This window comes from Colletotrichum orchidophilum, assembly GCF_001831195.1.
Source record: "Colletotrichum orchidophilum strain IMI 309357 chromosome Unknown Scaffold_80.1, whole genome shotgun sequence".
Classification (NCBI taxonomy): Eukaryota; Fungi; Ascomycota; class Sordariomycetes; order Glomerellales; family Glomerellaceae; genus Colletotrichum; species Colletotrichum orchidophilum.
Genome location: NW_019173036.1, coordinates 215,668 through 235,411, shown reverse-complemented (window position 1 = coordinate 235,411; position 19,744 = coordinate 215,668). Strand labels below are relative to the sequence as shown.

Sequence of the window (19,744 nt, the reverse complement as noted above, 5' to 3'; positions counted from 1 at the left end):
CCCCCCCCGGCTTTGGACCAAGTTCATTTGAAGGCATCGTCGGCCTGCCTGAGCTGGCATTTCAATAACACACGCAATGGAGGAGATGTCAAGGCATCTCTCCTTCTTCATGATTTGATTGCAAAGTTCTTTGTCGTGACCGATACCGGCACTTTGCATCGTGTGCGCAAAAAAAAAGGGAATCCCAGCTCCAAGAGAATAGAGTTTCATAAAAGGTGTATTGCGTGCTTGGTACGAAGTTTATAAAGTCCCTGTTCCCACTCGCCTACGAGGATCAGAAGTCATGATGAAAGTGTATATCCCCTCCGCCCCCTTCCTTTGGCCTCGATAACAAGTCGATCAACTCTTTGTACGTGACAAGACGCCTCCGCTGCGGACTCCTATCCCCCCCCCCCCCCGCTTTCTTTCGAAAGGACCCACGATGGGGTCACGACCAGCGTATCCCTGATTCCTCTGTCTACGAATAGATTGTGGCTTCTTTGAATAATGGTGCTCGATGACGAAAATCGCAAGGAGATAAGGAGATAACAAATATGAACGATAGGACGAGAAGATAAGGAGAAGAATGAGGAGAAGAAATAGTAACGGAACATATGCATCGAGTCTATTTAGAGGCTTGTCATCGGGTGAATATATGAAGTCGGCTCTTTCAAACAGCCGTGTTAGTAGAAGGCTACTACAGAGAAACGCTTCTTCTCTCCTCGGCCTGGCTCAGCTTGCCTTGAGGTCTCGTACAGGGTCTGTCAGAACGGAAAACCGTACATGTTCACTGCCTTGTTCTCGTTTGTGAAATAGATCAAGACCATTTCCCGCAGAATGGGAAGATCATATCGCTCACATTTTTGGAGATCATGCGTCCGACTGCATGAGGTTGCTATCGCGTTCGCGTCTACCGCATATCTCATTTCGATACAGCGCTCTTCTGAGCGGAAGCACGCCCCACGTAGGATAATGAACTACAAAGGTTCCAAGGGAAGATACGGCAAGAGGAGAAAAGGGCGAACAGCAGCCATCCTGGTTGTATTGAGGCACTCGAGAGTCGAGAGAGAGAATCGGACCACGTTTTGGTGTCATTGGACCTACCTGCTCAGATTGCTCGTGTATCCCCTATCCCTAATCATCTCGAATTTTTGATGGGAGCAAACTAACTAGCCCAAGTCGCTTAGAGGGGGAAAAAGAAAAAGAAAGGTTTCCTCTTTACAAAAGAACCTGGGGAGAAAACAACGTTGTATAAACAAACGAACCCTGCGCGACTCCAGAAAACCATGTCAAACCATTCTTTGAGTCCTTGGGCTCCATTCAGAATGGCCCCCGGGAAATACCCACCGAGTTCGCGAGGAGCGTGCGGACTGCACGTCTGGTTGTTTGTCTTGGAGATCGGACCACCTGTGGTCTGTGGTGCAGGGTCGACCGACAAAGGAACCAATGTGGAAATTTCCAAAAGTTCGTGTGTCCTTTTGTCTGAAACCTTTTGAGTTCAACCTCGTCGCCAAGGCCCTGGAAGCGCTGATGGTAGGCCGTCGGTATGCGAATTCGTCTCCACATTGTCGTACAGAGCTGAGGGAATGTCTCCTTTTTCGAGAAAATGAAGTACGTAATAATGTCCTTACTCCCAAGAGCTGCCGGCAGGCCCAGCGCCCAGCACGGCCAGGTCAACAAGTCGGAGGCTGCCATCGACGCACGCTCTGTCATGATGAGCGGATCTCTTGTGTATTTCTATTCTGTCCATCAGGGTACAGCAGCGACTACGGTTGCTCTGTTCAGAGTGGTGTACAGAGGCTTGCAGCTCAAAGTCTTGGCCTGCGGGCTTGGCCGCCCAACTGGGGTAAAAGGCTGGGTATTTTTGTTCATCCCCCTCGCAACCCATAACGTCAATCAGACTGGTATCCGTACGAGTAAAGACTTGCTGTCGGAACTGTCAGTATTTGCCGAGTTGATTAAAGGAAACTTTCCCACTTGGACAAATGGGGCTCCTGTCCCAGCCGGTGAGGCTGTGCTCGCTGTTCCTCTCCCCGTTGGCCTTCTGCCGGCGGGCTCGGCTCGGACGTTGCAAGTCCTACGGTGCAGTTCCCTTTGCTCTTGCATCCACAGTTCTTCTTTTACCCCCCTCCCTGTTTGCTTGCGACCTTCTCGATTGAGATGGCGGTCACGTCAACAGCGTGTGGTTGGCCCGTACCTGGACCGCGATTGGAAATGGCCTAGGAGATGCCGTTTTTGCCGTGATCCCCCCAGCTCCCTCGGGCGTCGAGAATCTAAAGAGGGGAAATCTTGCCGTTGGGTTGTATTATTCTCCGGCGCGAGTGGTCTAGGTCGCAGAGCAGCATGCTGTCATCACTGCTTACAAAGTAGCGCTTTGCAAAATGCTTCCATCCTTGTAGCGGTACCATACGGAATCCAAGGTGCGAGTGGGCTGTGAGTAATTGGCCAGACCTGACCGCGCTTGTTTGTCCTCCGAGGGGTTGCAATAGCTCTGTAACCAGCATGCAAACAGTTTTGCTGACCGATGATCACAGAACCAGGATGAAAATATTCAAGTGGTAGGTAGATAGGGAACTGCCGGCGATAATCCAAGATCAGCACCTTCGACAGCGGCTAGACAGTGGAGATTGTTTGGAGATTTCCGTCGTCAATTCTTGTTTAGGAAAAAGTACATCTTTCGGGGGTTCGGTCCGTTAGTGTAGGCGACAGGCAAGTGCTTCTAGAATATTGCCTTTTCCGAGGTAAAGTGGCACAAGCAGACTGGCGTTAGAATCAACGTCCTGTCTTCTCAATGATAGTGAAACATTCTTTTCAAGTTGATAAGCCTGGCCGGCCGGGCAAAAACAGGGCAGGGCGAGCATTCAGCGGCAGCCAGCTGGAGGACGGGGCGTGAGCTGTGGTGCGGGAATGGCGTCCACTCAAGCTTTCCAAGAAAGTTCCAAGAGATTGGGCGAAGCCGCTAGAAGCAGAAACGGGCGGCCGGGTTCCGGGGCCGTGTGAGCGTAGTGGTAGTAACCTGGCCTGCAAGTTAACAGACCATTACCTCCTTACCAGTCCGCCATCAGTGATACGTGACATTGCTTGACAGGCCCCGAAAGCAACATGTTCGCAGTCCATCTATGGAGAGAAGAAAAAAAAAACGTTGGAAGAGGAGCAGGGCGCGACGTTCGAATTGCGACTTGCGGCCCCGTAGTCAAAACCTGACTTGGTGGCGTGGCGGAGGGCACCCGAAGGGCGTTTTCTGGGGAACGGGGGGATCTGGACGGGGTCCCTATCCTGGCAGGCATGGCGTGATGGACGGGGTAAGCTGCCATTGCCAACTGCTGGCTCAAATTCTCAATGATTGTCCTGAGTCCTGACGGGCCGGATGTCGCGGAGAGTGCTCCGTCTTGTGGTGAGGCAAAGTGTCTTTGTGTATGGCAATCGCAATATGGAAAACGGCGCCATTGAGGCGCCAGGGTCGAAGCGAAAACTCTGCTACAAAGGCAGCACAATATACGTGTCCTCTGCAAAAGTTCAATCTGTTTTACCCAAACTTGCACGACTGATGCTTGGCTTTGAAATGTACTGTAAGGTAGGTATGGCTGACCAACGACAAGCGATGAAGCAGGGGCTGTACTCGACTTAGTGTTAGCAAAGGGAACGGCTGAGTGGGATCCGCTCGCAAAAGATCCTTTGGACTTTTGCTAATGATCGGGCGTCCATCCAAACGGGCACTCCGCCCTGCGCACTCGTAGTAGGACAAGCGCTCAAGCGAGGAGAGGCGAGTGTGTGCGCGAGGGTGGTAGGTGGTTCGGGCCAGCCGCCGCTCTTGGCATTCGCCGTTCATCGTTTCGTTTATGCACCATTCTTCCCGTCGAGGCCCAGGCCAGCATACAGCATTGGTGTATCGCCGTCAATGTTTCGGGTGGGCGTACACGGTAGGGAACTTTGTTGTAGATTTAAGGACACACCAGTGGTTGCCTCCGTTTCAGCGGACGAGATGCAAGCCGGACACAGTCGTCTCTCGGCCGATTCTTGAGTCCAAGCCACTTGCGGACGGGATCGCCATGTGCATCGAGCTTGGCCGCGCTCCCGTTGTGCTGCTAAGTGGTGCTAACCCTCCATTGACATCCATTAGCGACTTGCAGTGCAGAGCCAAGGATTCCCGAGCCAGCAAAAACGGTGACGGCGGTGATGGCGGCGACGGCGGCGGAAAGGGGGGGATAATGGAAGGGGAGGCCAGGGCAGGCAATTCGAATGTTAAGGGGATGGCATGGCGACATGGATGATGGAGAAACGCTTGGTTGCGCGGCAGGAATCGGGCACAGTGGCGGATATCTGACCTGTTTCGTCCTGGTCTTGGCCTTTGGTGTCGGTCTGGGTCTAGAGAGAAGATCCAGTGTGTGGGCGGTGTTCGGTAGCGGTGGTTGCGCTACGTGGTATGGCATGTTTTAGCACCGTCATGTCGGCGGCCATGCCGTTCATCCCATTAAACAGAAACTTCGAAGTATCCCATTGGGATCAGCCATCGTCTTACCAAGCAGGCCTCGTTTGCCAAATTGTCAGCCAAGACTTCCGTCCAGCTGTGCGGATATACAATTTGTTCGCGGAATTACGGTACGAGTAGCCCCAACCTGGTTCAGCCGTACTGGGTCAGGTTCAGAACTTCAGATATCAAACCCCCCGTCGACGATCCACCTGACATTTACCTTAGAATTTACCTTAAACCAAGGTGGACTCGGTTTACGAAGCTCCAGTCTCCACAGCCAGTCAGCAAGTGGCAGACTGGCAGTTGCCGACGTGGCTCCGTTCTGCCTATATCCGGGAGAAAAAATCCTAGAGATTGAATGACGTGGACACCGCATGCAAAGGGCCTTCCTACCTTCCTGTGTTGGAAGACTAAGGTAGGGACGTCGTTGCCGGAATTGAAGTCGAGTTGCAACGGTATCCGTATCCGTACAGTACCTGGCCTTACGGAGTACCTGCCTGCTATATGGCCGAGGGAGTTGAGCAGGAAAGTAACGGAAGGAGCACGTCTCGGCGTCAGTACGGATACCAGTGAAGAAGGTTCACTTTCTCTGGTCGGGTCGCGCCCGACTCGAGCGGTGGACACTGGGAACTTTAAGACTGAGAAAGGAAGCAGGTACGGCGTACACCGTACGGAAGGAGAGTCCACGCCGGCCTAGGCCCCCCGCCTTTCTGTGCCGTGATGCCGTAATTGGTGCCATTGGGAAAAGTGTTCATTCAGCTGACCTTGGAAGCAGGCAGGCCGACATTCGAGAGTCCTTCCCATCTGGTCCTTGCCTGCGTACCTGCCTGCCCGGCATCAATCGAGGACTTTGCGCCATTCCTTGCATCAGATAGATGCATTGCGCATTGCGTTTGAAGCTTTGCGTATCCACTGACCACCTATTGTTTTTCTCTTGGTTCCTCCCAAAGTTCTAATTCTCCCCTTTTCTGTTCGTGTACGACGGAGTAGCACCTTGAGGTATTGCCAGAGCCCATTCTGCTATGGCGTCCAATTTCCAAGGTTGCGATGCAAATAGCAGTGTAAGAAGACGTCGTCGACCTACGCGGTACCAGCCTCTGTCCGTCTCGTCTCCGAGTGCAAAGATACCCTGCCGTCCTACTGGGTCCAGGAGCAACGGGAGGTAGCATTACCGTCCACCAAAGATCAAAAGATCAAAAGATGGGTGGTCTAGCAGAGGTCAAGGAAAGAAAGAGAGAAAAAAAAGTACCTTGGGCCCGCTCCACCCCGGTCGCCGCATGTCATTCACCTCCCCAAACGGGTTAGACCTGTCTACAAAAGGCCTCGGTCCGCTCGGCGCTGTTCTTGCTTCCCACATAGCAAGGCCCTTTCTATTTTTCTTAATGCTGTGGGCTTGCCAAACGGGATGAACTGCTGGCCACTTAGGTTTCAAGAATTGATCGTGGACCACTGGCCGCCGGGTGTTCGTCTTGACGATCATCGGCACCGAACTCGCCCTAACTTGAGCCTGCCATTTGCGACAAGGCCGTCGGTTCCTTGTCCATTCACGACACCCTGCCGCTTTCATCCCCCCCCTCCCTTCGTTCGTCTGCCCCTGCGGCCTGCCTGTCTGCCTCAAGTTCCAAAGTCGATGGCCTGCGTTTCCATTTGCTAGCCGCCGCTGCTCAACACATTTCGCAAGTCGCGACTCGCAAAAGTACGGTGGAAGCGCCAAACTGCAAGTCATCTCCAGCCAGCCTGCAATCCGACCAAACTCTGCGCATTTGCCAAATCGATCCGAGGTATCAAGGGTACGCGTGCCCAGTGTCGCTGCATCGCATTGAGTCCTGGTACTCTACGAATACGTACCCTCGGGTTATTAATTGAATCGCACCTTGGCTGATCGATACGTGCACACCTACCGCCCGGCCAGAATCCGAGCCTCCATCTCTCCTCTTCCCCCCTCCATTACACTATTATCGCATCACCCAATACCTGCAAAAATCCCGACAGGGACCGATTGTAGCGCGCACACGACCTTTTGGTTCTGGGAATCGAAAAGGAAGCGGGAAAAAGACAGACCCATCCCGACCGCATGCCCTCCCTTTTCTTGATCTGCTTGGGTCCTGTGCCGCTGGATACACGCCTTCACGCCCAGCAACCAGGTCCCATCCGTCCATCCACCCTTCTCTGATCACCACAACTCGCGCGGCACCCTCCAGGAACACACCAATTACCGTACATGGTCTTTATTCACCTCTGGTTTCTGTTACCCTATTCTTTCGCCATATCACGCTGTCCTTGTCAGCTACGGGACCACATTCCCACCCGCCGCTCTTCAACAAGCCCTGTCCTAGCCTGACCCGACGTCCGATGCGCATGAGATCCGCCCCCAGAGCCAAGTCCCCCTTGCGGCCCCGGTCGTTCAACACAGACTTACTCCCCTTGCTGGGCGGTCCCGGACATCGTCTCCAACCTCTCGCGCCCCTTCGGCCCTGCACGGGAATCGGTGCCCTCGTTTCCGGGTTGCACTGCTTCCATCATCGGGCTGCCTATTCAGTCCAACCTTGTTAAGCGGCTCTTTCTTTACGCTGGCACCACCCGATGACTCGACGCCTCCCGTTTCGCTTGACTCCTCCCGCCAGCCCGTTGCAACCTTGACCTTCTATCCCATCTCGTGTCCATCCTCTCCTCTGTGCTGTGCTGTGCTGCGCTGCGCTTGCTTGTCTCGCACCTCGAGGAAAACAACTTCTAGTCCTACGCCCGGTCATTGGAGCGAGGCGTATTACTTGGACCCGTCGCTCATTGCCACCGCTTCCTCGCTTCTCGGCACATCACTCCAACCTTCATCCACCTTTCTCACCACGACACACACACACCACCGAGGTCTCCAGGTCTCCAGTCCTTCTCCATACCTACGCATTCGTACCTGACTGGACCTATCCACTCCCGATCTCATCTCATCTACCGGTCTCGGTCTAGGACCCCTTTGCATTTGTTTTACGTTACTCTGCCCCGTGCGGCCCTCAGAAAGAGCCGCCGACAAAAGGCCCTCACCATGAAGTTTTGCGGGTCAGCATAACCCCCGGGCCAAGCACATCTCGTGAATCCCTCGTCTCCAGGGAATCCGTCCGAGACAGACGCACGGGAACGGGCCTCTGCCTCCGCTGCCACCCGCCGCATGGTGGTCCTGGCCTGACACGACTCGTCTGTTGCTGGCTCGCTCGTCTACTGTCATATAAAAGCTCATCTACCCCATGGATCCCCGCAGCGAGGATGGCGGAAATGGACCATCTAATACCGCTGCGCAGCCGCCGCCTCTCCGGCGGCGACTATCGATGGAGGAGGATTATTTTTACCAGGAAGTCATGACTTCCCCTTTCCGACGACCGTCACAGCCGCCACCATATGAGCGGGATGCTAGACCAAAACAACCGTCGGCACCCAGGATCAACTCCCAGCATGGAGTCGGGGAAGACCTGCCGGACTATTCGTGCGACATCGAGTTGGAGGGTGTATGGGTGAAGAAGATGGAAATTGAAAACACCACCAAACGGGCAGAGGACAGAAACTGGCACACCACAATCGTACAACTTCGAGGCACTGCTTTGAATTTTTACAACGTGAAGAAGGATTGGGGATGGGGCAGGACGAGAGACGGACCGACCATCTCGCCCGACAACCCGCCGTGGGTGAAGAAGGCTTCTCTCGACAAAGCGTACAGCCTTCAGCACGCCGACATTGGTATTGCTGCCGATTACAAGAAGTAGGTTGCCTCGATTCTCAGCCTCAATCCATGCCAAGACCTGCCAAGAAACTGACTTCCCCCTAGGAGGCGATATGTCATTCGTGTCAGGGCAGAGACCGATCAGTTCCTTCTCTCATGTATAGAATTAAGCACGATGGTCAAGTGGCTGGAGGCTCTCTTCGCCGCCATCGATGTTGCGGCTCCGATCGACGACCGTGATTACCCCCGCGACCAAAGTATCCCCCGTATTCAACGCATCCGCTGGTTCCGTGGCCAAACACCAGCACCGACGAACAACTACCCTGTACCGACGCCACGACCACTGAGTCCTGAACTTCGCCGTGTGGCATCTACCGATGCGCCCGATCCCTTCCCAGCATCGTCGACAATAGAGGGTCTCGTCCACCAGGCCGTCGTCGGCGAGCGCGGTGAGACCAACGTATTAGACAGCGAGTCTATCTATGGCCCCGGGCCCTCGAGGAACGAGCCCATTAGCAGCCGCCTGTCGACGACATCGTATCCCAACGAGGCCATCGATCCCGACACCGGAAAATGGGCGCCCGAGCACCAATGGAGCGCTGCTCACGACCTGCTGTACGCCAAGCTTTGCTACTCTGTTCTCCTGTTCAAGAGCCCCCGAAAGTCAAATTACATCATCAGCAAGGGGAAGCGATGGTTCGTGGACTGGGCGACGGGTCGCATGGTGCGCGTACTGCCACCAGCCTACGGCGAGATCGATTTCTTCGGCCCTTGGCAAGTTATCCATACGGAAAACAGAAGGATTTAAGAAGGATCGTTGTTCCTCCCTCACTTCTACTGCACATATACATACCCCGTGCCCTCATCAACGAGGGCCTTTTTTTTTCGCATTGACACGAGGAAGAATCGCAAGATTCGAACGAGACGGATTTTCACCATTACATACCCCAGAGGCTGGGGCCGGTCAGTCGGTCGGTACGGCGGCCAAAACAAAAATCGGGCGGGACGGCGCGGCATATGCATTCGGTTGGCTCTTTTTTTGTTTCCTCTTTTTACCTCCATTCCTCTCATATCTTCCTCAATCTCCTTTGTCTTTCATGGTGGGCGAGAGAGAGAACGAAAGCATAGCTTTGCGCCAAGCATATCATCATTGGGCGGAGTTGTCAAGGGCAGCGGCAATATCGGCAGCCCCGATTTCATTTACGTCCTGTTGTTTTTTTGTAGCATGGAGTATTCAGCGTTGGCACTGTGGATGCCTTGGCAGCGAGCATATTCGTTGATGATGGGAAAACTTTGAAGACTCCTTTCGTCTAGGCCAAGGCGTAGCCTGGTCAACTTGAATATATTGGACTTTGACAAATATGCCTGCGGATGGATGTGGTCGCTGAGCCCACTGTGGAAGTGTCTGATGCCCAAGACAAGACAAAGCAACATAACATAAACTAGGTTGTCCACAAGCGAATCCCTCGGAGAAGTGCTCCAACGTCATGACCAACGTCGTGATACCGAAGTACGTGGAGGAGGGGAAACGAACAAGACATGGATTGAAAGCAAAATGAAGGCCTATATAAACCAAATTGGTATCTAACGCATTGGGAAAAGCAATCCTCTCTACAGCCGCCACCCAACTCATTCAAAGAAAGAATTCATGTCTCCTTGAGTCCTGCCTTTGGTGGTTTAGGTACGTTCCGGTCTCGTACCTACGTCTCCTGCTCCCTCCCCCTTTCTGTTCACATACCCGCCATTTCAACCTCGGAAGCCCGCGCCTCAGCCGCCAACTCGGGCGCAACGTCCACCAGCAGGGCGTTGGCACCGTCGATATCGGCGACCTGGCCCTCGAGCTGCGCGAGGAGGGCGTCGATTTCCGCGCGCTGGGACTGGATGGAGGCGAAGAGGGACTCGTTGGAGGCCTGGGTGTTTTGGAGGCGGGCGTTGAGGGTGGATTGTTGGGGCGCGAGGCGCGGGGCGAGATGGGCTGTTAGGATTTCGTCGGGGGGGAGGACGTGTGGTCTGTTTTTTTTTTTTTGGCTGTCAGTCCTTTTTGCTTTCTACCCGGCGGCTTGTGAGAGAATAGAGGGAGGAGAGTTTGGGGGTGGGGGGCAGTATGTCCAAGGACAACGAGGGGCTAGGAGGAGGAGGAGATGACGTACGGAACAGGTTCTTCGACCGTGTCACCGCCTTCTTGTCTTCTGCGGTCCGCGTCGCTGACGAGATTTTCTAGCTCGTTGAGTTTCCGGATGACATCGCGGTCGGCGAGGATCGATTGGAAGTCTTTCTGCAGAAGGAATTTATTAGCATGAGGTTTTGATCAGACTACAGCTGCCTGAGGCCATGTCCATGCAATGGAGACTGAGCAGACACCACGTACGTTACACCTCTCCTCGAGGTAGTCCACCATTTGCTTCTGGACGTTGCGCAGGGTATTCGGCGCGTGGGCGGCGACGGTGGGGAAGCAGGACGCGAAGTTGTCGTAGCTGACTTTGCGGAGGGTGCTGGAGAGGGCGCCGTCGTAGAGCTGGATGAAGCGTCCCGCGCGGGGGCCGGGCGTCGCGGGGGTGTGTTTTTGGGGGAGCGGGGGCGAGGCGGGCGGTTGTGATTGCTGCTGAAGGGGTTCCGGTTGTGAATTTTGCGCTTGCGGTTGTGCTTGTTGTGATGATTGCGCTGTCGCTGAGGTTGCTGCCGCTGCTGCTGCTGCTGCTGCTGCTGCTGTTTTTGATGATGCGCCGCCGGTTTGCGATTCGGATCCTGTACTGTGTTGGACGGCGTGGTCTTGCGTTTGCGTCTGGGATTGGGGTTCGCTTATGGGTTGCGGGTGCTGCGGGTGTTCTTGATCGGGGGCGGACATTTTGAGGATGAAGCGGGTGGTGATTGCGTTGCTTGGTTGGGTCTGCGATGCGATGTGATTGCGATTGTAGTACCTAGGTATTCAAGTTGGGTGGAAGATTGGCGCTGAGGTTGTCTGGCGACGAGACGAGACGCGTCTATGGTAAGGTACTTTGGTGGGGGGGAGACGGCGCGAAGATGACGGGAGAGTCACGTGCAGCCAGCGGCTTAGGCCTAGGCTTGTCTTGTTTTACCTCCATGTCTTTTTTTGTCCTTGGCGGTGGGATGAGCGCCGCCAAGACAAACAGATGCGCGCGATCCCGGCCGGCCGGTTGTTCCTGGCAGCTTGGCGCGGGGGTTGACGCCACGCTTTTTCTTGTCCGTTTGGGAAAAGTCAATTCAACCTCTAGGCTTCTTCCGTCTTGATGTTCCAAACGACGGATCTACGGGAGGTCGGGTGACTGAGCATCTCGGCGATGCAAATATGCTTTCTTGTCGTTCTTTCTGTCCCCGACAAGCTGGCGGCAAGAGACGGTCGACACAACGCAACAAGCCAATTCCTAACTTTTTTCATCATAAGTGAGGTTGTGGTGAGATAGTGGTGGTAAGCTGAATCTCGAACATCTGGACTCTAGGTAAATGAACCCGGGGACCTAGGCACTCGAAAGACAGCATGACTTATTCCATCACGATTCCCATGCCAAATAGACGCCTGCTTCTAGCACCGTGACGGAAATGACATTCACAAACTTGGTATCCCAATGTTTAGTTTAGCAGCGCATATTTCTACTACACACGATAGCAAGAAGGATCAATTGACTCCCGGGAGTCCTGGCCATCCGGAAACTTCTCGATTCGCCCCCCCGCGGACCCCGCGAGGGTACCTGTCGGCGTCCCATCGCGGTCCGAGCAGCCCACTCAACTAAAACTCATGACTCAACAAATCCTGTGTAGTTATACCTCAATCGAGACCCAATCGACTAACCGCGTCCATGAAGAAATACCGTGTCACGCGGTTAACGTATATCCTGCAAGTTCCTGGTGCCGTTCCGCGCATTTTGAAACAATATTTCAAAAAAGGCGCCTGAAGCGTGAGATATCTGCTCTCCTTTCGCTAGCTGTATCATCAAATGATTTGCCCGATCTATCAGCTGATCAACATACCCTTGTGAAGCTATTCCCATCTATTCGCGCCATGAAAGGCTAAGCATCTTGACCATGTTCTCTTCCCACCTTTCGGTATGTTGAGCCGAAGTGAAAGTCTGCATGGCGAGCGAGCAATTCCGAACAAGAGGCTAGATCACAAAACGCAAGCGACTTCGCCTCTTTTCGGACCTCTCGGGCATAATCGCGGTTAGATCTTCCTATGATGCGCTCCGAGAAGTTCCATTCCGTAGCTTCCGTAAACAAGTCTAACACAATCACATAACCTCCATCGATCAATAGAGCCAGCCATCCTGGCTAGTTGATTTGAAGCCCACGCCAAAACTTGTAAATGTTTTCTGATTCGACAGACAATGAGGTGGACAGTATTGGTGGGATCCATATCCCAGAGAACAGGAACGGCGCCATAGTCGTCATCATCATATGCCAGGCACCGAGGCAGAGCCTCTTTTGTGTTGTCATGATGGTTGCGCCATTCAGCGGTTTGGTTTTAGGTTCGGTTTAGATTGTGCTTGGTAGATTGGCGTCATGCTTTTGGTTCTTACAAAACATTGCCCTCTCGCTGTCTAAATATCGTATAAGACACATCAGAAGCCTATCATCCGACTACATTTGATCTCACATCCCTCACAGCCTCACAACGAATAGTTCCAGACCACCAAGGGCTTTACACAGTACATCTGATCAGAAACACAAGACGACACCAACTCCCAATCCGTACCATTCCACCAGCCAACATGCGTTTCTCCCTCGCCGCACTCCTCGCCATGGCTACAGTGGCCTTGGTAATACCACCCTCAACCTCACTATACCAGCTTTCCGCAAGTAACTAACGACGTTCTACTACAACAGGCCGCTACGCACCCCTCCAATACGACGACAAGCACCACCAAAACCGCCACTGCCACGGCCAAAGCGTCGGCCTCCCACTCGGCCAGCAAGAGCAAGAACGCCGGCCCGAGAGAGACAGCGGCCATTGCACTGGGCATCATGGTCGGTGGAATGGGCCTTGCTGTCAACTTGTAGAGAGGTTTCGGGAGTTTGCTGTAATTTCTCGTTAATGTTGCCAAATATCTTTCGAGTCGAACGTCGGCTTTTCCCCTTCTTGGACAAGGAAACAGGGCATTTGAACAACGGTGGATCGTGGATTGTGGATGGCGGGGGAGACCTCTCGAGGTCTAATAAATACACTGCCCCCTGGCGTGTAAAGTCATAATAAGAAATCACTCAATCATGTCGTTGTAGTACTATGAAACAACCAAGAACGAGGCGTGGTTTCAGGGAGGGAGTTGTTTGCTTGATATAGCCGGGAACCTTTGATAGACAAGAAAAAGGGCGACGGCATTCTGACAACCAATAGACTTATTTCAAACAGAGCGCAAAATCACCTCTCAGTCACACGAGTCAGAGCAACCTGACATCATATTTCTATTGGGGTAGATCATGGATTTCCCCATCTCACCATTTCCAATGTCGCCTCCAAGTCGAAGTCATCGCCCGCGATTCAGTGAACCGTTTAACTCACCCAGGCCAGCAACTGCACCAAACTGGATGCTGATAAACAGTAGCATACTAGTTTCCCATCCACTGGAGCTTTTCAGAGTGCCATTGGTTGTCGAGCGTCAGCACAACTTATAGTGGTTGAGCTAGTCCTCCGTCCTCCACTCTAATATGCCCACCCACCCGTCTTGACCAAAACTCCACAAAATACCACAAAAACTTCAAAAACATACAACACCAGGTATTCGCTGGTCGTCACCGACCCAACTACTAATCCGGCCCTCATTAGCTTATCTATGGGAGAGCGGACGGGATCCCGAGTTTTCCAATGGGTATGGTCGTATGTGGTAGTAGATGCCGAAAGGCAGATTGATATAGGCGGGGTGCCTGGCATCTGAAGCGCACGCAAGAGGGTGTTGGCCTTTACCGACAGATAAAAGCGTTGTAAAATGAGCATCTATAGCTTCTCATTATCGGGCTTATCATAATCTTGGTAGGGTCTTCTGTTTAGGGCGCAGGTTCAAGGCGCAAGGCGAGGCACATTCACACAAGCGTGGTGATTCAGGCATTGGCCCCAAAACCATCACGGATACACCATTATGATCACTAAAGTACACAGGCCGTTCGCATTAGTCTACCTAAAAGTTTCAATACCATTGTTTATGGGCTGTTCTGCGGTGGTGAACCCACCGAGCCCAAAGACGATTTCGATCAACTCGTTGATGCTGGATTCGAGCATACAGCATTATCGCCAACTAACACTTACAATGTGTCAAGATTCGCCGAACGGGGCAAAGAGAATCACCGAGCAACATAACTATATACTATACTATAAATAACCTGAGGACTGACTGCTCATCTCTGGCAGATGTACGTGAAATCAAAAGTCTTTGATGGTTACATATTTCTTTTGCGTTTGAGGCATCCGTGAGAAAAGCATAAGACGCTCGCCACCTATCCACCAGAAACAAGTAGGTCTCTCACCACTCGTTGTTAAAGTTGAGTCTCCAGAAGTAACAACTATTCCTGATGGTTCCGCCATGCTTCGAATCCACGGCGCAGTTGTCCTCCGCCACCTTTAGGTAGCGCGCGCACTGGTTAAAGTTTCACGTCCACTCGCAGCCCTTGTTGAGGGTAAAGTCCAGGACGACCTCGAGCCCGAGATCGCTCGTCCTGTCCGGGAAGTTGTGCTTGTATTTGAAGGTAAATTTGTGGCGGATGACGGTTCCCTGGGCACCTAGAATGCTATAGAAAGACTTGTTGGCGTTGTTGACTCGCGTGTGGTCGGCGCCACGTCCGGTGTTGTGGCACTTCACCTTGTTGTCGATCGAGTTACCCTTCCCGAGCGGCGATGGGGCGGGCAAAGGCACAGGCACGGCTTGCGTCGAATTGGTCGGGGTTTCAGACTTGGACGTGACGCTCGTCGACGTCACAGGAGAATGGGCGACTTGATCGTCGGTGCAACATTCGTCGTACAGGTCGCCAGGGTCATTGGGCCTCGCCATAACCGGACCAAAGATTGGGGCAGGTGAAGCCTACAAAGTAGCATTGGTCCACGAAAGAGTTGTATCCCGCGCTGATGAAGGCTTGTCCGCCCTCTTGGGCCAGCCTCCAGCCGGGGGCGCCGCTGCGTCCGGCTCGATCGAGACCGGAGGGGTTGGAAAGGGAGAGTTGAGCGTAATGGTTGCTGCCATACCGTCTGGGCCGATGTATTTTACGGAAGGCCAAAAAAGAATCGTCGTTGGTACGGGTCAGGACTCAGCGAAGGGAACGCCGGCTTCCCTTCAGGGGTACTCCCAGTCGAGATCAGTGCCGTCTATTTCGTATGTGTTGAGTAACGCAAGGAGAGATTTGATGAACTCCCTATGGTTCTCCTCGTACTTGGCAACGTCTGACAAAGTGGTATCCATTGGACATAAGTCGTTGAAGGTCCAACCGCCAATAGCAATATAGATATCAATATAGACGTGAAGTGTGGAATCATCTTTCTTGGGTGCCGTCAAGCGCTTGTAGAGTGGGTTGTCGTCCGGAATGGCTGGTAGGACAGGAAAAGTCTGAGGATCGGTAGTGGCAAAGGCGAAGTTGATAATTGAGTAGACGCCACGAGGAATCTTTCCGGGAAAGAAGACACTGCATGACCTTCGGGCCCCCCATCCTTCACAATAGCCGACAGCCCTGCTGAGGGTGCCGTCTTCGTCGCAAGTTTCTTGACCTTCCTATCACCACACGAGAAAAGATAGATGTGAGCATGCCGGTGGGAAATAAAAATAATCTGGACGTTATTTATGAAGTTTTTGGTTGTGCCAGAGAATCCCTGAGAGGTAGACTTTCAGTTCTTGTCCTGGCCTATGATGAAAAGGCTCTAAATTCTGGAAAGAGTCACATATTTAAAGCAGCACACGTTAAGGGGAGTTTGGATCTCTCAGACCATTGTTAACCTAATCTAGGATCACATTCAGGCTTTCTCTCGCAGCCTCGAGGCGCAGACATCCGGGGCATAGAAGTCTGGTCCGAAACCGCAATGGCTGAATTTCGAGCTGGTTGAACTTATCAGTCGTAGAACTGGGTAGGTAGCGCGGCATCATTTGCAAGATTGTTGAAATTGGACAGGCAGCAGTTTCTGCCTCTCTCATTATGAGATATCTCAACGTTCCCCAGGAAGTTCCAATACTACGATACTCAACTCCTCGGTAATGTGAGTCTCTAGAAACTTTTCATGATGAATCAAATTGCCGAGGTGCCTCTTGAAGCCTCTCGATGCGCTGACTACCCTAATCGCCTCCAGTTTCGTTGGCCTCGGATTCATCACCTCGAATGTTTACGTAGGGCCTGGTCTAGCTGATGAGTGGTAAGAATCGATGGCAAGTTTCATTTTGATGGCAATTACTCACCATGCGAAGTCTGCCGCTACAGCCCGTGGCTGAACATCGACTGCCCGAACCTCCACGTCGCGACGCCTGTCCTGGGGAGCGTGCTGTGTCTCGGCCCGCAGGGCGCCGACATAACCACGACGGCGCCGCTACCCAGCGGCCCCACTGCGCCGCCCGGACCGGGCGACGGGTATACAACCGTCCCCGTGGACCCACCCGAAGGCGCCGTGGTCGCCGAGAGCACCACGTTGCGCTGCGGGCGATGGTCCGTGGTCGACGAACGCGCGCAGACCTGCATGGGCATGTGCATCCAGAGCGGCATCATGTCGGCGCTGTCCTTCGAGGTCAACTTATCCCTCGATGCGGCGGATTGTAGGGCTTCGCTCAAGCGAGGCTTTACGCGTACTGCGTGGGGCCTCTGCATGAATGAAACGTTCCCCCTATGGCGAGTATGCCGGAGCTGATTTCGACCGCCGTGCCGCGGCAAGCGCAATCTCCTTGATTTTGAGGGCAAGTCGTAATTGATTCCGAAAGTTAAGACTGCCAAGTGGTTGAAATTGGTACAGCTACGTCAAAAGCGATAAAAGATCCAGCTGTAAATTACACGTAGATATATTCGTAGTAGCGGTGACCTATCTTCCCTTGTTCTTGGGGTGCACCAAATGTTCCGCTCAGCAGCCATCGGTATTCTATCAGTCTGGAAAAATAGAACTACGCATCTCGTCACAGTCTTTGCCCACTTCTTCAACTCGGCGTGCTTTTTTGCCGCAACCTGGGGTCGTCATCGACCACCCGATGCTGGGTTCTGCCACAGACAGTAATCCAATTGAAGAAGACAAAAATTCGCATTTTCCACCGTAATCGGCGGTGGGTATCTATCTAACATACTTGCTCATGAATCGCTTATGGAAGTCGGAGCGCAGGAGATCCTATACGCAAGTCAGCACACCGTCGTCAGACCAGTCATCCGCCCATACAAGAGCATGATTAGGGGGGGGGGGGGGGGGGGGGGGGAAATATTTTTTTAACAACCTTCTTCCCCTCCCCCCCCCCCCCCGGTCCCTTTCCGTTTGTTTTTAAAAAAAACCTCCCGCCCCCCCCTCCTTTCCGTTGTAATCTGGGCGTTTCCAAATGGGGGGTCCCGCCCTCATTTCCCCTCCCCCCCCCCTTCTCCTCCGTGCCTCTTGCCTGGTTCTTGAAAACAACATCATCGTCCCACCGCCTCTTCATGTTGAAATCGGGCTTGTTCAATAGCGGGTTCCCCAGCGCAATGTCCCTCTCCCGAGCCTCCTCCTCAATTTTGGCCCTCTCCCTCTCTTCACGCTCCCTTTTCTCCGCTCTCTCGCGACGAATCTTCTCCATTTCACGCTGTAGCTCCGCCTCCTCATCGTCGCTGTCCTCGTCACTGTCGTCGTCATCGTCTTCTTCATCCTCCTCCTCGTCCGAAGATGCGTCGACGTCCCGCGACTCTTCCAATATCCTCCTCCGCTTCGTTTCAAAGTCCTCTTCACCATCTGCTTGTGACCCGGCCTCGAGAGCGCGCTTGATGCCGCCCGAGGGCACTTCGGCGGTAGCATCGTCGTCTGCGGATGTGGGAGGCGCGCCGCCGTTCTTCTTGGCGAAGTGGGCGGCCTCGGCGGCGAGGAGCTCGGCTCTGAGATCGTGGGACTCGTCGTCTGCGTTGCCGCCCTGGCCGGCTTGGCGGAACTTGAGATGGGTGTGCGCTGGCAGGAGGCGTTGGTGGTAGGCCGGGCCACGGAGTGCTTCTTTACCTCGGGCCTGGTAATTTCGTCAGTAAGGATTGACAATGATAGGAGGACAGTATGGCAACGAACCGGGTCGAAGGTGGGACGGTGAGCGGTGGTCATCCTGGCAGTTTGCGACGGATTGTGAGAACTGAAGATTGGTATTTGATGGTGTGTCGAAGTGGGAGGCTGAGTGTTGTCCGTAAATTAACGATTGCCGTGAGGTCCCCAGCAAATGCATGCGCGCGCGCAGCTCGTTGAGTGGGTCCAGGTGCAGGGGAGGCGACAATTAAGGCTTCGACCGCCCGGCAGAATTTTTGCAAGCGCCCCACTACTGCGATCGACCTCACTGAACACTTGCAGGTCACTGGTAAATCCGTGAGCTTCTCAGTCTGAACTTGCCCTTGCAGTCACCAATTTCAACCACCAAGATGCCCAGAGAAGCCGAGCCGTCAGCGAATGAGAAGGCGTTTGTCACACAAGCTCTCAAGGAGAACTTGAGACTTGATGGCCGGGAATTCGACCAATATCGAAAAGTCCAACTCACTTTTGGCGACGAGTATGGAGTGGCCAACGTTGAGCTTGGCAAGACGAGGTCAGTAAACCATATGATATTCTCAATCGCTAGACCAGGCCTGCTAAACCAGTTTCTAGAGTCCTTGTCAAAGTTTCAGCAGAAGTGACGGTCCCCTACTCAGACCGCCCCTTTGAAGGCATCTTCCAAATCACCACCGAACTCAGCCCCATGGTCTCCCCAGCATTCGAGGTCAACAGGCCAACCGAGGCCGAGGTCCTCCTGTCGCGCCTCCTCGAGAAGACGGTCCGCCGCTCGGGCGCCCTCGATACCGAATCGCTCTGCCTCATCGCCGGCCAAAAGGTCTGGTCTGTTCGCGCCGACGTCCACGTCCTCTCGCACGACGGCAACCTCACCGACGCGGCCTGCCTCGCCGTCATCGCCGCCTTGCGCCACTTCCGCAAGCCCGACACGGCCAATGAGGGCGAGTCCCTCACCATCTTTACCCCCGCCGAGCGCGAGCCCGTACCCCTGAGCTGGCTGCACAGCCCGTTCTGCGTGACGTTCAGCTTCTATGGTGACGAGGGGGAGATCACACTCGTCGACGCCAACTGGTTGGAGGAGCAGCTGCGGACAAGCAGCGTGACGGTCAGCCTGAATAAGCACGGCGAGATCAGCCAGATTTCCAAGCTGGGAGGCACGCCCGTAGAGGCGGTGACGCTGCTGCACTGCGGTAACGTGGCGTTGCAGAAGGCCAAAGAGTTCTCGACGATAGTGGACGAGAGGCTGGCGGACGACGCAAAACGGAGGGACAAGGGCGGCCTCATATCAGAACTTCTGTCTGCGGAGAATGACAGAGTCGTGGACGCATAGATCCGTCAAGCAGAGGAAGAAAAAGAAAGTTGTAAAATGATACCCAGCCATATACGCTCTCAAAAACCCATGCTCTTCAAGAATAAGCGAGGACCAACC

At 53.7% G+C, this 19,744-nt stretch overlaps 10 protein-coding genes across 10 annotated transcripts; 6 read left to right on the top strand and 4 right to left on the bottom strand.

The window, feature by feature from the left end:
• Positions 1-1,693: 1,693 nt before the first annotated feature.
• Positions 1,694-2,416, top strand: CORC01_09106 (uncharacterized protein; the record flags this gene model as incomplete). The annotated part of the gene is made up of 1 exon (XM_022620736.1): positions 1,694-2,416. The coding sequence occupies one exon, from the start codon at positions 1,694-1,696 to the stop codon at positions 2,414-2,416; it is 723 nt and encodes a 240-aa protein (XP_022472835.1).
• Positions 2,417-5,855: 3,439 nt separating this feature from the next.
• On the top strand, positions 5,856-6,104 carry CORC01_09105 (uncharacterized protein; the record flags this gene model as incomplete). Its single annotated transcript, XM_022620735.1, has 1 exon — positions 5,856-6,104. The coding sequence occupies one exon, from the start codon at positions 5,856-5,858 to the stop codon at positions 6,102-6,104; it is 249 nt and encodes an 82-aa protein (XP_022472834.1).
• A 761-nt stretch (positions 6,105-6,865) lies between these two features.
• CORC01_09104 (uncharacterized protein) lies at positions 6,866-6,973 on the bottom strand (the record flags this gene model as incomplete). The annotated part of the gene is made up of 1 exon (XM_022620734.1): positions 6,866-6,973. One exon carries the CDS (start codon positions 6,971-6,973, stop codon positions 6,866-6,868), a length of 108 nt encoding a protein of 35 aa, XP_022472833.1.
• A 713-nt stretch (positions 6,974-7,686) lies between these two features.
• Positions 7,687-8,964, top strand: CORC01_09103 (PH domain-containing protein; the record flags this gene model as incomplete). Its single annotated transcript, XM_022620733.1, has 2 exons — positions 7,687-8,195; positions 8,262-8,964. 2 exons carry the CDS (start codon positions 7,687-7,689, stop codon positions 8,962-8,964), a joined length of 1,212 nt encoding a protein of 403 aa, XP_022472832.1.
• A 922-nt stretch (positions 8,965-9,886) lies between these two features.
• On the bottom strand, positions 9,887-11,001 carry CORC01_09102 (uncharacterized protein; the record flags this gene model as incomplete). Its single annotated transcript, XM_022620732.1, has 3 exons — positions 9,887-10,166; positions 10,307-10,431; positions 10,525-11,001. The coding sequence occupies 3 exons, from the start codon at positions 10,999-11,001 to the stop codon at positions 9,887-9,889; spliced, it is 882 nt and encodes a 293-aa protein (XP_022472831.1).
• A 1,879-nt stretch (positions 11,002-12,880) lies between these two features.
• Positions 12,881-13,169, top strand: CORC01_09101 (uncharacterized protein; the record flags this gene model as incomplete). The annotated part of the gene is made up of 2 exons (XM_022620731.1): positions 12,881-12,928; positions 12,996-13,169. 2 exons carry the CDS (start codon positions 12,881-12,883, stop codon positions 13,167-13,169), a joined length of 222 nt encoding a protein of 73 aa, XP_022472830.1.
• Positions 13,170-14,749: 1,580 nt separating this feature from the next.
• On the bottom strand, positions 14,750-15,148 carry CORC01_09100 (uncharacterized protein; the record flags this gene model as incomplete). Its single annotated transcript, XM_022620730.1, has 1 exon — positions 14,750-15,148. The coding sequence occupies one exon, from the start codon at positions 15,146-15,148 to the stop codon at positions 14,750-14,752; it is 399 nt and encodes a 132-aa protein (XP_022472829.1).
• A 1,336-nt stretch (positions 15,149-16,484) lies between these two features.
• On the top strand, positions 16,485-16,977 carry CORC01_09099 (uncharacterized protein; the record flags this gene model as incomplete). Its single annotated transcript, XM_022620729.1, has 2 exons — positions 16,485-16,491; positions 16,544-16,977. The coding sequence occupies 2 exons, from the start codon at positions 16,485-16,487 to the stop codon at positions 16,975-16,977; spliced, it is 441 nt and encodes a 146-aa protein (XP_022472828.1).
• A 411-nt stretch (positions 16,978-17,388) lies between these two features.
• Positions 17,389-18,381, bottom strand: CORC01_09098 (Cwf15/Cwc15 cell cycle control protein; the record flags this gene model as incomplete). The annotated part of the gene is made up of 3 exons (XM_022620728.1): positions 17,389-17,442; positions 17,720-18,292; positions 18,349-18,381. 3 exons carry the CDS (start codon positions 18,379-18,381, stop codon positions 17,389-17,391), a joined length of 660 nt encoding a protein of 219 aa, XP_022472827.1.
• Positions 18,382-18,689: 308 nt separating this feature from the next.
• CORC01_09097 (3' exoribonuclease family protein) lies at positions 18,690-19,645 on the top strand (the record flags this gene model as incomplete). The annotated part of the gene is made up of 2 exons (XM_022620727.1): positions 18,690-18,853; positions 18,913-19,645. 2 exons carry the CDS (start codon positions 18,690-18,692, stop codon positions 19,643-19,645), a joined length of 897 nt encoding a protein of 298 aa, XP_022472826.1.
• Between the last annotated feature and the right edge of the window lie 99 nt (positions 19,646-19,744).